The sequence below is a fragment of the Bos indicus genome, chromosome 20, assembly GCF_029378745.1.
Source record: "Bos indicus isolate NIAB-ARS_2022 breed Sahiwal x Tharparkar chromosome 20, NIAB-ARS_B.indTharparkar_mat_pri_1.0, whole genome shotgun sequence".
Lineage (NCBI taxonomy): Eukaryota > Metazoa > Chordata > Mammalia > Artiodactyla > Bovidae > Bos > Bos indicus.
In genome coordinates, this window is record NC_091779.1 from 28,300,445 (window position 1) to 28,314,070 (window position 13,626).

General features: G+C 35.5%; 1 protein-coding gene across 2 annotated transcripts in view; it reads right to left on the reverse strand.

Moving 5' to 3' along the window:
* The window catches only part of PARP8 (poly(ADP-ribose) polymerase family member 8), a 196,743-nt gene that overhangs the window by 81,646 nt on the left and 101,471 nt on the right, over positions 1-13,626 (reverse strand). For both annotated transcript variants that reach the window (XM_019982970.2, XM_019982969.2), the window contains exons 5-8: positions 6,601-6,690; positions 5,973-6,043; positions 4,262-4,339; positions 2,883-2,977 (exon numbers count right to left, since the gene is read on the reverse strand). In XM_019982970.2, coding sequence (XP_019838529.2) covers positions 2,883-2,977; positions 4,262-4,339; positions 5,973-6,043; positions 6,601-6,690 — 334 coding nt within the window. The remainder of the gene's footprint in view (positions 1-2,882; positions 2,978-4,261; positions 4,340-5,972; positions 6,044-6,600; positions 6,691-13,626) is intronic.

The window sequence follows — 13,626 nt, forward strand, 5'->3', positions numbered from 1 at the left end:
CCAGGTGGTGCTAGTGGTAAAGAACCCGTGGCTAACCATATACAGACTTCTTTGTATATGGGAGAGAGGGTTAACTTTCTATGATTAAAGTTTTAAGATTTCAAGCAAAGTTCAACTAAAGAGAAAAGAAAAAATCAGTCATTGTTTCAGACTATTTATTTTTTTAGGCAGCTTGTGGGATCTTAGTTCCCTGACCAGGCTTCGAACGCGGGCCCTCAGCAGTGAAAGTGTGGAGTCTTAACCACCAGGGAATCCCTGAACAATTTACGGATAATCTCTATTGCTTTCTTCATAGTCAAAGACTTTGGCATAGTCAATAAAGCAGAAATAGATGTTTTTCTGGAACTCTCATGCTTTTTTGATGATCCAGCGAATGTTACCAACTTGATCTCTGGTTCCTCTGCCTTTTCTAAAACCAGTTTGAACATCAGGAAGTTCACAGTTCACGTATTGCTGAAGCCTGGCTTGGAGAATTTTAAGCATTAACTTTACTAGCATGTGAGATGAGTGCAATTGTGAAGTAGTCTGAGCATTCTTTGGCATTGCCTTTCTTTGGCATTGGAATGAACACTGACCTTTTCCAGTCCTGTGGCTACTGCTGAGTTTTCCAAATTTGCTGGAATATTAAGTGCAGCATTTTCACAGCATCATCTTCATCTTTCAGGATTTGAAATAGCTCAACTGGAATTCCATCACCTCCACTAGCTTTGTTCATAGTGATACTTCCTAAGGCCCACTTGACTTCATATTCCAGGATGTCTGGCTCTAGGTGAGTGATCACACCATCGTGATTATCTAGGTCGTAAAGATCTTTTTTTGTATAGTTCTTCTGTGTATTCTTGCCACCTCTTCTTAATATCTTCTGGTTCTGTTAGGTCCATACCATTTCTGTCCTTTAGTGACTGAACTGAACTGAACTGATTGCTTTCTTAATTTATTCACTCTATAATACTTACTGAATTTCCATCTTCCTTATCCTCTAGCCGAGGCATAGATCAACTATGAAATAATCACAGCTTATTTGCTAAAACTTTGAAGATTCCAAGATTAGCTTTTTGCAAGTATAATCCCTATCTCACTCACTCAACTGCAGTCTAATATTCCTCCACGAGTAGGAGAGGGGGTCTGGGTATATGTGCCACGCTGTCACATATACAGCATGTGTCTGATTCTGTGCAACCCTATGGACTTTAGCCTGCCAGGCTCCTCTGTCCATAGGGTTCTCCAGGCAAGTATACTGAAGTGGGTTGCCATGCCCTCCTCCAGGGGATCTTCCCAACCCAGGGATCAAACCCAAATCATTTAACATCTCCTGCACTGGCAGACGGATTCTGTACCACTAGCGCCACCTGGGAAGCCCCGTCTGGGGTATACAATCCCAGCTTATTTAGGCTGCAGGTGGTTATGAGTTTCTGTTTCTGCAGATAAAATGAAAGTTAGCAATAATAACTTACAGCTGTGTTATACTTCCCAACCACTAAAAGTATTTGTTTGCTTTCTCAAAATCTGGATGTGTCCACTGAAAAGAATATAACCAGAGAATATGAACATTTTTAATGGGTGTTCCACTGAAAACAATCAAGAAGCCTTCAGTTTGTATTTCATACATGCCTTGTACTATAAACCAGGATCGAAAACCAAACCAAAACAAAGTACACAAGCAACAAAACCGTGCACAGAATTAAGAGTCTAGAGGGGGAGAAGTAAACCAATAATGACAAGACATGAAGAGAATAATAAATGAGGTAAGAGACAAATGTGATAGGGCAGAATAACCAATCTGCACCGGAGCTTCCAGGAAGGCTCAAAGAGAAGCTGACCTTTGGACTGGGGCTTGAATAAAGACAGCAACAGGGTTTGAGAGGGAGGCACTGATTGGGCAAATGGCCAGAGTCAAGGGGAAACAGCGTATCTGGAGAACAGGAACAATCCTGGTTTGGGTGGATGAGGCTGGAACTGAGGTCAGGCTGTAAGAAGGGCTTGGAGACCACCCTTTAGGAAAACAAAAATCTAAATAAAAAGATCTGACTGGTGGGAGGATACAAGCATGATGGCAAAAAAAAAACCCAAAAAACGGTTTTTCTTAAAGAGAGAAAAGAAAGACTAAATAGGGATAGTTGGGTCTTCTGAATGATTACAGTAATACAAATTGGTTTGGAAATTTATCACCAAATAATTAAGTAACTACAACATTCAAATACGCACTGCACAAAGTTATGTCTTTTTTTCCTTTCCTTTTTTAGGGACCAGATTACTTATCACAAGGGCTTCCTTAGTGGCTCAGATGGTAAAAAATCTGCCTGCAATGCAGGAGATCCAGGTTCATTTCCTGAGTCGGAAAGACCTGCTGGAGAAGGGAATGGTTACCCACTCCAGTATTCTTGCCGGGAGAATTCCATGGGCAGAGGATCCTGGCGGGCTACGGTCCACGGGATTGCAGAGTCAGACACAACTGAGCACTAATACCTTCACTTTCAACACTTTACTTCTCACAACGTGATGAAACCAGCGGTTATTCATTATTTACTTCTGTTGTTCACACAGATATGTCTTTGATTTACAATAACAGCGTGGGCCCAGCTGACCAAATCTATTACAGGAATTGATAATGATGCCACTTAAGACTGCTATTTTATCAAACTAACTCTACAAAATAACTAATTTCTTTAATGAAATGAATGTAATCTTAAACTACATGTACAATAAAAAATAATCATAGCCATAATGATGCCATTTCGTTTAAGCAGAAATATAACAGACTCTCTCATATACTTTCAAATATAATTGAGCCTGAGAAAATTTCCACCTAAATAATTCCAACAGAAAATTCCAATGACTTTCCAAATAATTTTAAGTTGTAATCATCAAAGGTGTTTATTTACCTCAGAGAAACTGCATGTGGCCCATATATCTCTCTCACTGCCGACAAGTCAGCTTCAAGCTGGGGGTGTTTGTGCAGCTCCCCGTCATAGTTAACCTGATGAAAAGGAATCATTTAGGAGTGACTTACGGTGAAGAGAAACAAAAAAAGCAAAATACAAATAATCTCTTAGACAGGTTACCCTGTAGTTCTGCCATGGCCATTTTCTCTGTTGCCTTCATAAAAAATATATATAGATAATTCAGCAGTATATTCACTAAAGTTCTTAGGTTCAGATACATCTGGTATAATTCATTATGCTTAAGAAATTATTATCTGACTACTTTGATACGAAGACAATGCCACTGTTAAGATGAGTGAAGTAAATGGCAGATAATCTGGAAAAACTTCTAGACTGAGAAAAGAGCATTCACTTCCCCTCTGTAAGAATTAGTGGTGTAAACAAAAATCAAAACTAGAAGAATTATTTTATATACTGTTGAAGTGTTATCTGGTTAAAGAATCTTAGGAAAAATACCCCATTTCTAGTCAGGCATTCCTGGAGAGAAGAATTCTAGTTTTGTTCATGTCCGCCGATACCTCTACTGCTTTCCATATGCTTGATAGACCAGATTACTAGTTTTTGATTCCAAATGAATAAATCTATTTGCGTTCTTTACATAATAACAACTTTGGCTTTAAAGCATCTCTTTAACAAACTACCTTTCCATTATTCTATCCAAATTACAAAGCATATTTGATCAAGTTTACAAAAATAAAACAAGATACCTTAGACAGCCATATCCTAAAATCGAATGCTCAGTTTAAAATGTCAACATTATCCTAGAAAAATATAATGAATTATTTCGTATACTGCATGCATATGCAGCGGTGCCATTTCCATGTGTATAATTTATGATGTTTCTTCGTAACAACTGATCAACACTTTACATTCGTATAGAAGGAAAAGGAAGAGAGTAAATACAAATAATGAAGATGCTCGATAATAAGGGCCCATCAATTTTTATAAAGGTTAATCACCTTCCATTGAAAACAATCCATGCTTTTATTAGTGTCACCATTTCAAAACACTGAGTGAGCACAACATGCTTGATAGATGTAACAGTTAAAAGCGTAATAAGATGCTGTCTGCAAAATATCTGTAATGAAGGCAGATGACTTCAATGTAAATAAATGATTACAGTCAAAGAACTGCAAAAGCAACCTTAATTTCTGAAACTATATAGAGAATGAGCGACAGATAAATTATATGAATTTCCTTATTAGTTGCAGAGCGCTGTGGAACCATAGGCCTTTCGGATGACAAGCACAGATTTCTGCTAGAGCTTGTGCGGTTGTCTCTGCCTTGGAGCGGGTGTCAGGAGAGCCTCGTGTGCTCACCTGTCCTCCGTAATAAAATTCTTCCGAATCATTGTCTCCTTCAGAGTCTTCCTCCACTGTGCTATTCTGTCTTGACTCCTTAAAATAATAAAGTAAGAAGACAATTTTAATGGTCAAATTAGCTCTTCCTCCTTCGGAAAAAAAGGTAACGAATGGACCTAAAAGGTAGGTCTTGTGTATACCACGTGAATTTTAAATAAAAGCATTCTTGGTGCAATGCAAACCAAAAATGAAAGATAGTAACAGATAAGTTTTGTGGTGGGTGCATGAAGCTCTATGTCCCTGGTCTTGAGTTTTATAATTTAATATTTGATGTATATAAAAAACTATGTTAATCAATTCCAACTTTGGTGTTGTTCTGATAAAACATCTGACAAGCCCATACTGATTCAACTTTTTGTTAAAAAATTCCTCAGCATTATTTATCCCAGATTGTTCTCACTTTCACTGCCAACTCCACATAATGGTATGAAAGAAAGGGCACTTTGAATCTAATAATATAAAAATCAAATTATGCATATACATACAAATACATTACAAAGATAACTTTCAGTGTGTAGAAATTATTTGCTTTAAATTTCAATTTTCAAAAGGATATTTACTTAAATATACTTGATGAGTTTCTAATTAACTGAACTGTATCTGTCATGTGTCTAAAGTACAAATGACAAAAATTCATCTAAAGTAACTATTCCTGTCCCCGGGCCCTGTTAAAATAATTAAGAGAAAGGTAGCTGCATTCAGACACAGGAATCTATTAACTTGATGTTTTGTGATCATCCCTAAATTTCTAGACCAAATTTCAAATTATTAAAGAAAACAAAACAAAAAACCTAGAAAAGGGAATGTAGGTTTTATAAAATATAGTTTTTGGTTTTAGCGATGATAATGCTAAATTAGTGATGCTCACTTTGGCTACTGAAGTGCAGAATGAATGGTATAACACTAAAAGGAAAGCAGGGTGGCTTTCAGTGCATAGTTTTTGTTTTATTATAAGATTACTTGATCCTTTTTTTTTTCTTTTTTGATGTGAACCATTTTAAAAATCCTTATTAAATTTGTTACAATATTGCTTCTGCTGTTTTATGTTGTTGTTTTTAATGGCTAAAAGGCATGTCCCCAAAATAGGGAGGCGAAGTCTTAACCAACGGACCACCAGGGAAGTCCCAGTGTATAGTTTTAAAATCAAAGAATTGTTGATCCCACCATCATTTTGTTTGTTTAATGTCCCAGTATTTATTTACAGATTGCAGTAAATTTCCTAAAGGTGCTATTGTTCTTTTAACACTGGCAAAAAAATAGTAAGATTATACCCAAGCTCTGTGCTCCTTTAACTAGAAAGACCATCTTTTACAGATAAAATTTTAAAGATCTCATCAAAATTCTGTATACCACATACAGTCGTTCTAACTATGCTACGTAAGTGCTCTTCAGTCAACTACGTTATTAAATGAAAATACAGAAAATAAGTTAGGTTTTGTACACACCTTATTTAGATTTAAATCAGATGTTCTACTACTTTAAAGGTAGTTAATTTTAGGATGCTATCTTTCCCGTACATAAATCCCTAAGCCAGCAGCATGAACTTCATTCACTACATGCAGTCTTAATCTAAATAATGATGGTATTAACCACAAATACATGGTAAATTTCAAATACATCTATACTGTTTTGAAGAAATATAATAAAACATAAAATGTAATTTACATACCTCGCCATTTTCCTTCTGTAATTTGGATTTTATGGATAAGCAACAGTTAATGTCATTTGTCTTTCTTAATTCTGAAATATATAATTAAAGGATCATTTTAGTTTTCAGTATACTATTTACCAAACATTTATAAGTTTCAGTATAAAAACATCCAAAGATGATTCTTTTTTTGCAAGAGAATTAAGAAATGTTTTGAAATTATCTTATGTTAGAGAATTATACACAAACTATTCTGATTTTTCATTGCCCATAAAATGTGGTCAAACTAAAGTGGCCACAGTACAAATTCCGTCAGCTCTCACTATATATTTCATGGAATCTATGTTGTGTTATGTTTTTTAAACTTTTAGTTTGTCTAGCAGTATTGTTATGCATGAAAATATTTTCACAAGCAAATATCAACATAATGTGTTTAAACGGGACTTTTTTAAAGTACTAATTTATGCATTTAAAAAACTGTTGAGAGACAAACTAGTGATGTTAAATAGAAAATTTGCATAGAGAACCAGGCTTATAGATTCCAAAGATAAATATCTATTATATGGGTTAAAAGAAACCAAAAGACAAAGCTACCTACAATCAACAAAATATTAACCAGGAACGTAAGAAAACAGTGTATTCCCATTACCTGTTGCTAGTCGATGAAAAATTACTGGAATTGGCTCTGTAGTAACTAATACATCTTCATCATTTTCTGAACTTGACACATATGTATTATCTGCAAAAAAATATAGACAACTAACGGCATAGTAACTTGAAAAAGTACAACCTTTATTAAAAACAATTAAGGAATAGCGCTACATCACTTCCAACACTCATGAGGTACTATTATTCTGATTTAATCTGGAAAAAAAATGAAGGAAATTACAGGTTTACTTGCACATTAATAATGTGCAAATTAATTATAAATGTTTTCTTTAAAAATGCTTGTATCTCCTGGAGAAGTACAGACTTTGGATAGAGACTATTCAAACACATCTCTAACATTTCATGCAGTAATGGATCATTTGGAAGTGACTGGTTGCCTCAACTCATGGAAGAACATCCTTTGAAATATTGGTATAAGTCTGTGGTAATATCTGGGCTTCCCTGGTAGCTCAGCTGGTAAAGAATCTGCCTGCAATGCAGGACACCCCGGTTCCATTTCTGGGTGAGGAAGATCCCCTGGAGAAGAGATAGGATACCCACTCCAGTATTCTTGGAATTCCCTGGTGGCTCAGATGGTAAAGAAAATGCCTGGAATGTGGAAGATCTGGGTTCTATCCTGGGGTTGGGAAGATCTGGAGGAGGGCATGGCAACCCACTCCTGTATTCTTGCCTGGAGAATCCCCATGGAGAGTGGAGCCTGGCAGGCTATAGTCTAGGGGTTCGCAAAGAGTCGGACATGACTGAGCGACTAAGCACAGCACAGCACGTGATAATATCTGGGGCTTCCCAGGTGGCACAGTGGTAAAGAATCTGCCTGCCAGGTAGGAGACATCAGAGTTGCAGGTTCAGTACCTGGGTCGGGAAGATCCCCTAGAGGAAGAAATGGCAAACCACTCCAGTATTCTTTCCTGGAAAATTCCAGGAGGAATCTGGCAGGCTACAGTAAAAGGGGTCACAAAGAGTCAGACAGGACTGAGCATGGCACACGGCACACACATATTGTAACATAATACACAGTTGCTATATTTTTTGCTCACTGATGATTACAGGGCATCTGTGACACAACTATTTAACAAAGAGTTAAATAGACCATTAAATAATGGTCCTAAAATATGCTCATCAATGATGTATAAAAATGTAAACATATATATAAAATGAAAGCATAAAATACATCCAACAAATAATAGAAGGCTGCATCAATTTCTGCTAGGAGAAATGAGTGTTCAGATGACTTACTGAATACATGATAAAAGATCTTGAGCCAAGTTTTCATAATATTGTGTCAGTGCAGTGAGAGCTATCAAGCTAAGTCATTATTTCCAAAGATACATCTGTACTGTTTTTAGGCCTTGAGGAGTGAGTAAGTGAAAAGTGATATGTATTCGCAGTGTAGCCACAAAAGACTCTCAAAGTTATACAGCTGTAAGTTATTTAGGAAGGTGAGCGGTGATGGGGGTGGGCTGGACTTGGTTTGCCTCATTACTTTGTTCTCATTGTTCTAATTACAAATTCTTATTTCTTTTTCAACTAGCATCTAGGAGGGTGTGATATTTCTATGTTTATCTAGTGAGACCCCAGATTAAGAAACAGATTTTATATAAGTTTTAATTACTGTCTTGTTATATTAGGTGAAACTTTGCTTATCTGAAGTCTCTTCTGTTAGTAAGCTCACACGTTCAATTGAGGATCAAAAGCTGCTCTTAAACCCAGTTTTTAAATTTCTTAACCCTCATTCAGAGCCTCACGGACTCAAAGTTATTTATATGGAATCAATTTAGTTGGGCTTTCCCCATGCACAATGGATTCCTTGAAGCAAACCTGTGAAGAAAAAGAGCATTAAAACAACAAAAGCAACAGCTAACCACCAACCAGAAGGGAAGATACAGAAAAATCTGTAAAGTGGACACAGTATCATGGAATATTTGGTGTCATGGAATGAGGAGGTTTTTGCTAAAGCATCAAGAGGCAAATGAATTAGAATTTTCTGTTTAAGAAAACAAGGAAGTGAATAATTCAATTTAGAGGATCAAATGGCTTACTGGAAGTGAGGTGTGAGTCAAGAGAATATAATTTGGTAAATAAATGTTGCATAATACTAAAAGACAGGATTATGCATTCAACATAACATTTTTAAAGAGATTTTCTATTGGTTTGTATTTTGATTAGTATTTAAGCATCAGAACACTTCCCATTTCTGCTTTTGGCTTAATTTACCCAAACCAAAATGTTTTCAGTTTCAATGGATAACAGTATCCATTAAATCACCATTACAATACAACAGGCCAGATCACAGAGGAATATCCAGGTCAAGAAGAGAAATGCAGGAGCAGACAAAGCACTTCAAATCTAGACTCTGCTACCAATTAGCTGTTGATCTCTTTAAATCTAAGCCACATTCTGCTCAGTTATAAAATGAAGAGGTTTGCTGATGGGGGAGCTTTGAGGAGCATCCCAGCTGTCTGAATGAATTCTGTGTTTTCTTTTGCTGTTGTTGTTTAACTAACTATTTTTAAATCTTCCTCAAACTATTTTGACACCTGTAATAATACTCATCTTTGTTTAGACATAGGAAAATAGTACACAAAAAGGGTAAACAATGCATTTAAGGTAACAGAATGAGTCAGTGACAGACAGAATGCTTTCAAACTCAAATTCCTTCTCTGCAAGTCTCCTACTTGAGTTTAGGGCTGACAATTTCTTTTCTTTCTAAAAGCTTCTGCCTCAGATGGTAAAGTGCCTGTCTGCAATGCAGGACACCTGGGTTTGATCCCTGGGTTGGGAAGATCCCCTGGAGAAGGAAATGGCAGCCCACTCCAGTAGTCTTGGCTGGAAAATCCGATGGACGGAGTAGCCTGGTAGGCTACAGTCCATGAGGTCGGAGAGTCAGACATGACTCCACTTTCTTTTCTAAAAGCTTCTGGGGACAATTAGGTTCTTTAACGTGTACATTTTGTAGAGAACCTATGGAGATCCTTGTTAAAGGCTGTTACCAATATGAATATTTCCTTTTCCCTTCCCTGCCAGACTATGCAAGCATCACTGGAAATTCTGTGGACCGAGGACAGATGAGTAGAGAGCTATGAAAACATGTGTTTTAAACCACTGCTTTTATTCTATTTCATTCTATTTCTAATTTAAGCCATCATTCTATTATTCATTACTATGTAACTTCATAGAAATAATTACAGATAATAACTGTATTGATTTTATAACATAATCTGTACAGTTCCCCCATATATGATATTCATATAAACCATCCAACCCAGTCAATTATCAATGTCATCCTTATTTTAAAGATGAGGAAACAAAGAATCAGAGAAATTAATTCACCCAAATTATTTAAGTAATTAAAGTTTACACATAGTGTAGTAAGTGGTGAAATTGAATCCAAACATCAATGCTTTGCTATTTTTTTAATATCAAAAAAATAGAGAAATGAGAGAATTCATACCCTCCAGTAGGCAAGCGTCCTAATTAAAGGTGGTAACCCAAGAGGAAGAATTCTGCTGGTCTGTCACAACAGAGTCACAACCTATGATTTGTAATACACACGCATGTGTGCTAAGTTGCTTCAGTTGTGTCTGACTCTTTGCGACCCGTGGTCTGTAGCCCGCCAAGCTCCTCTGTCCATAGAATTCTCCAGGCAAGAATACCGGAGTGGGTTGCCATGCCCTCTCCAAGGGATCTTTCCGGCCCAGGGATCAAACCCAAGCATCCTGCTTGACAGGCGGTTTCTTTACCACTAGTGCCACCTGGGAAGCCTGATTTGTAATAAAATTAACTTTAAAAAACAGCAAATTGTCTACAGTATAAACTCCATGAAGAAGTACAGATAACCAGAAGGCTGCTCTATTTCTTCACTATTTCGAAAAGCCAATATATATATTTAATTTATATACATGTCATTTTGTACACCTAAATCTAAAAGACCCTCTAAATTTTCATTTTAACAAAAACAAACTATGAAATGAATTTCAATAGATGGCACAGGTAACTTAAAAGGTTAAATTATAAAATAGCAAATCTGCTCCTAAGGAAATAAATAAGATGGCATAGTCTTGAATTGGGAAGATTATGTTGATACACGTTCATAGGATAAAAAAAAAAATTCCGTACTGTATTTTCAAACTTAAATGATAAGATAATCATTAAGCCATAAATTCAGAAAAAGTTGGGGCAGGGGGAAAGCCTGAGGAACATTATCAGAAGGAATTAAGAAAAGTACTATCAAGATTACTGAATTTAGAAATTAGAAGTGACATAAAAGAGCTATTTGTTTGGAATAATTTTTAAAATAGACAAACATTTTAGAAGAAAAACAAAGGGGGGAAAGAAAAAAACAAATATAAAATAACATATATAAGGAAGGGGAAATAATCACAGAGATGCAGATTTTTAGATTTAAGATTGAATACTATTAAAAAAACTTTTTGCTAAAAGAAATTTGGACATTTCTCCAACATAGTGAACTTTCAGGAAGAACACGTGTTAAAAAATGGCTAAAGAAATAGAAAAAAAAAGAACAGATCACTAATCATGGCAGAAAAATATAACTGCCCTAGAACAATCTCTAAAAACATACCAGGCTCAGACAGATTTGCTAGCAAGTTTTATCAAATGCCAAAGAACAGTTTAATCTCTTCAGCAATTTGAAGTCTTTAATAACAGAATATATGACAAAATACACGTAACTCTTATAGAGCAACATTAAAATATCTGCTAAAATAACTTGTCACCTTTTGTTCAAAGGAGAAATCATATATGATACTGCATTTGATGCCAAACAAGAATTGGATAAATTGTAAATATTCATTCTTTAAAAAAAAAAAAATCTTGGTAAATGAGAAAAGAAATGATACCTGCTTTTCTGAAAGCGACTAGAAGCAAGCTCACTAATTTTGAGAAAAGGAGGGAAGCTGCCAACTTTCATATCTATTATTAAAAATCACTCTGGAAGTTCTGGCTAGTGCAAGAGGAGAAAAAATACAGGTATGAATACTGGGAAGGAAAAGTAAGCATATAATTTTTATATAATATTTTATATATATATATTTATATGAAAAACCAAGTGTAGTAACTGAACTCCTAGTACAAATAACTAGAATTAAATTTAATAATGGGGGAAATATCATAGTAATATTAACTTTGAAGAAAGCTCCATAAAAATACTGCTACTACTTCTTCTCCAGAAGTATCTTCAGAAGTGACAGGAATCAGAACTGAATTAGAGTCTTGGTTACCAGCAAAACTACACAGCCTTGGGGAATATTTAGCCTCTCTCAGCACACTTCTTCACGTATAAAATGGCATGATAACACTTGTTCTGTCTATACATAGACTATATTTAGAATAAATTCAATCATGTATATAAAAATACTTGGTTCTATCCCCAAATTCGCTGATCCTCTCTCTCCATCTTCACGTTTTTATTTATATTCCTTTTTAATAAACTAAATTATATTGGAAATTCACTACTAACTTGCTTCATGAATAAAATTCAATTTTAAAAAAGCACCAATGATAACCAATACTTTATTTTCAATTTTAATTTCTGTATACCGTAGTTCCAAGTGGGGCTCTTGTATGGTGAGGAAAACCAGAGTAATACCCCGTGGCCACAAGAGGGAGCTAAATATTTGGTTCTCTTAATTAAAGGCACCATCATATTTCCTACCCTACAAAATAATTCACTTACTGTCTTCAACTGGGCTTTGATTTGTGGCATTATTTCTATCACCTTGACTTAAAAGTCCTGCATCACACATGGCTGACATCTCTAGAAGCTACCTCAGATGAAACACATAATAATTATATTTACAATAAAAAGTTGAAGGCAGGAGGAGAAGGGGACAACAGAGGATGAGATGGTTAGATGGCATCACTAACTCGATGGACATGAGTTTGAGCAAGCTCTGGGAGTTGGTCATGGACAGGGAAGGCTGGTGTGCTACAGTCCATGGGGTCGCAAAGAGTCGGACACGACTGAGCAACTGAACTGAACAATAAAAAAGTAGGGCTTTTATTTTCCTAACTTTAAGCAAACACTCAGCATCAAAAGCATACTATATCATAAGGGAGAGGGCTGATTGCAAAATCATACAAAAACTTTTCTTCTTTATATAGTTCATGTCTTGGTTCTTCCAGTAGTATCTGCCTAGAATACTTTTGATACTACTATTAAAAATAGGTATATATTTAATAATGAATAACTCTCCTTAAAAATTGCATAATAGTTTTATAGAATGCTACACTTTCTATATATATGGAGAAATATATGGAGATCATAGCAAAGTAACAGTAAAGGAATTTGTGATTTATGAAAATTATTTTAAAATATTAAATTTGATTTTACAAAAAGGTTAAATGCAGAATGTAAATTGCTACAGGAAATACTTAGGTTAAAAGATAAAGAAATAAATTTTACAATATTCTGACACCACATTATTAACTAATTATTTTTTTAATATTCAAAATACATATAATCAAAATTATAGCAATCTACTCATTTTATATAGAAATTATGATCTCAATAATGCATAGTAAATGAACAAAATAGTTAGATTTAAATAGGAATTAGAATTATGACTTATAACACACATAGGTCAGTTTGGTAACCATCAGATTTTATTAGGAATGAATATGGAGTAAAAAGCATATATATGAAATATAAGCAGATAAAATTTGCTAATCTTTCCTACAGTGTATGATAAACAATAGATTCCTGCATTATACTTTTTGGGGTAAACTGTGTGCTTAGTTGTGTCTGATTCTTTGCAACCACGTGGACTGTGGTCCACCAGGCTCCTCTGTCTACGGGGATTCTCCAGACAAGAATACTGGAGTGGGTTGCCATGCCCCACTACAGGAGACGTTCCCAACCCAGGGACCGAACCCATGTTTTCCGCATTGAAGGATTCTTTAGCATCTGAGCCACCAAGGAAGCCCAAGAATACTGGAGTGGGTAGCCTATCCCTTCTTCAGGGAACCTTCCTGACCCAGGAATCAA